General features: G+C 49.5%; 1 protein-coding gene across 1 annotated transcript; it reads left to right on the top strand.

The window, feature by feature from the left end:
• Positions 1–1,204: 1,204 nt before the first annotated feature.
• On the top strand, positions 1,205–1,637 carry BJ212DRAFT_1412485 (uncharacterized protein; the record flags this gene model as incomplete). The annotated part of the gene is made up of 4 exons (XM_041337503.1): positions 1,205–1,228; positions 1,249–1,323; positions 1,410–1,432; positions 1,544–1,637. Coding segments are annotated over 4 exons (159 nt in total), but the record flags the coding sequence as incomplete, so codon positions are not given.
• Positions 1,638–2,662: the final 1,025 nt, after the last annotated feature.

Genomic DNA, 2,662 nt, shown 5'->3' with positions numbered 1-2,662 from the left:
ATAAGACTCGCGCGTTTTTCGTCTCCAGCAGTGCCCCACTCCATGTCTGTAAGTGGGCGCTGCAATTCAGCGTGCAGAGTAGAGAGAACGTCAAGACACGTCACAACCTCTTCTCCGGCAGTTGGGCCGATGTCAAACGCCCAAGGAAAATTTGGGCTGATAAGCCGTATCTGCCTAGGCCTTTCTGGCGTAAGTGGGACGCGGAGGAGCTCGTACCCGCAGCCCGCAAATGGAGATGATGATGGAAAACGGAGAGTGGTGGGTGGATAGCGCAGGTCGTATATCAATGATACGAGTAGTGGCGCAAAAAACGGATGGGGGCGGGCTGGTGGGATGTATGAGAATCAGTCCACAACATAAGTGCGTCTAAGCCGTACCCTTTTGGGTGCCGTTGATGTTTGATGGCATTGTTCGTCGTGTGGAATGGTCATCTAGGAAACCGTACGATTGAACACCTTGCAAGTTAATAGAACGAAGGTAGACGCGTACATATGAGCCATGCATTCTCTGTATTATGTTGAGTTCTGGTGCGCATCTCAGAAGCGTCTTGGAGAGGACAGAGCATAGGTGCCACATTAGGTCGTATAATGATTTGAATAGATGGCGACAGAACTCACCGTTTCCATGGCCGTGAATGAGGGACATCGCGGCGTTGAGAGTCAACGTGATCCATTATATCAGCAGATGTAAGAAGCGAATTAAGCTTCAATGAAAATAGAACCATAGAAAAGGAAATCACCTTGTGCCCAAAAATTTGTGCGGGGGTGACTTGCATAGGGATGAGGTTCTAGTAACAAGTGAACATGGTAGTCTGAATAAATTTAGAATTGCAACTACGGCTATTGGTGGTTGTAACCTTATAAGGATGGCGCGAGGGGGGTATCAATAGCAAAAGCAACACGGGGAAGTGGTATCGGCGGGGCGGACCCATCCTTCGTAGCGAGCATTGTGCAAGGGTGAAGGGGAGATGGCGGGCTTAGGGGAAACATACAGGCGCTGCGATGGGGGACAAGCTGTAGAAAACATGGGAGAAGGTGGTGGTGTATGGAGGACTGGGGATGCTCAAGGCATTGTGGTGAGGAAGGATTATATACGTTGGGATGTCCTGCATTACTTGACGAAAGCTATCTTCGGCGTAAACCTCCTGCAGGCGCTATTTGAATTTAAAGAGCAGTGCAGTTATAAAGACTTGTCGCCTGTTTAGGATGTGGATGATAACATGATAAGGGTGCACGCCTGGTACTGCAGCACAGCAGGAGATCACATATGGCAGAGCGCAGCACAGTTGCAAAGACTTGTCACCTGTTCGGGATGTGGGATGCTGTCATGATAACGGTGAACGCCCGGTATGACTTCCAAATTACGGCACATCAAAGGATCACATACGGCAGAGTGTATTGCCTGTCTAGATATTTGAGTGCAAAAAATGGACGTCCAGTTAGACTAGGGTGCGATCAGATTGACCTGCATACTGTACTGCAAGATCTATGACCCATGTCAGTACTGACAACATAAATTCGCACAAAAAACCTGCATGCATTAGACTGCGAGTGTCACGAATCACGATAGGCGCCGGGTGACCATGTACCGACCGTTGCTTTGGTTCTGACTTACTCAGTTAAGCACCGATGAAGTTTTAATAAGATGACTAGAGACACTTCTGGACTAGCTGTGTGCACAGCAGAACTGCTTATTGCGAGGGGTTGGCTTCCCAGAAAGAGGTGCCCACCAGGGGTCACCTTCTTTCTTTGGGAGCCTGAAAAACGGTCAGAAACGGAGCTAGCTTATGGCCGGTATCATATCGTAGCGGCGCTCGGCTGCGCCAGTCGCCGACACCACATGAAGAGACTAAGACAAGATAGTCGACATCAACCAAAAGCTCTGCTGGATGCTTCTGAAATTCACCTGTTTCCTCTTCAACCAAACACTTCGATGGTCAGCTTATGAAGCTTCTGAAGTAAATCTGTAAGTGGAAGAGTAGACCAACGGATTTTCGGCAAATCAATGAGATCAAAGACACAAACCGCAACGTTGAGAAAGAAAAGGCTAGCGCCACACTTTCCCACTGACTAAGCCAGCGCACGTTTCTCACGGGTCCATTTGCAGGGAAACAAACCCTCTTCCACTAAAGTGGTGTCGGGGACACGACGCGCCCCAAAAACTTCTGGACTGCACGCCTCTGAAGCCTGAGGTTATCTGATGGCCCCTCCTGCGTAGATAGTGTGGATGTCCGAATACATGTCGTATCGTCGTCGCAGCTACCTAAAACTTTCGAACCGCACACCTCCAAGGCCCTTCATGCCATACAAGCTTCGGAACTATACGCTTGCTGTAACACTCGTCTTCTGGAGCTAGAAATCAAGGTCTCGAGATAAAGCGGCAGGCCCTAGTAGTAAGCGCTCGTAGCACACGTCTCAATCCTGGAGATCCTGAAGAAGCAAGTTAACTTGGTGAAGCAGTAGAACCGGAATTGGCGTACGTCCCATGACGTTCCAGTAGCGCTGGTGGGGCAGGTAAGGTGGAACTCCCACTTATGACATCTTCTGCTACCATTTTTGGGAGCGTCCTAAAAATCATGATGCACTGTCGGACCACCGTGGTACCTCCGTCATACCGCGTGGGCACTGCCCATCTCCACTTCTGATTTGTCGCACAATTTCGA

This window comes from Suillus subaureus (assembly GCF_016647635.1).
Source record: "Suillus subaureus strain MN1 chromosome Unknown BJ212scaffold_368, whole genome shotgun sequence".
In the NCBI taxonomy this organism is placed as follows: Eukaryota; Fungi; Basidiomycota; class Agaricomycetes; order Boletales; family Suillaceae; genus Suillus; species Suillus subaureus.
This window is presented reverse-complemented; position numbering and strand designations above follow the sequence as displayed.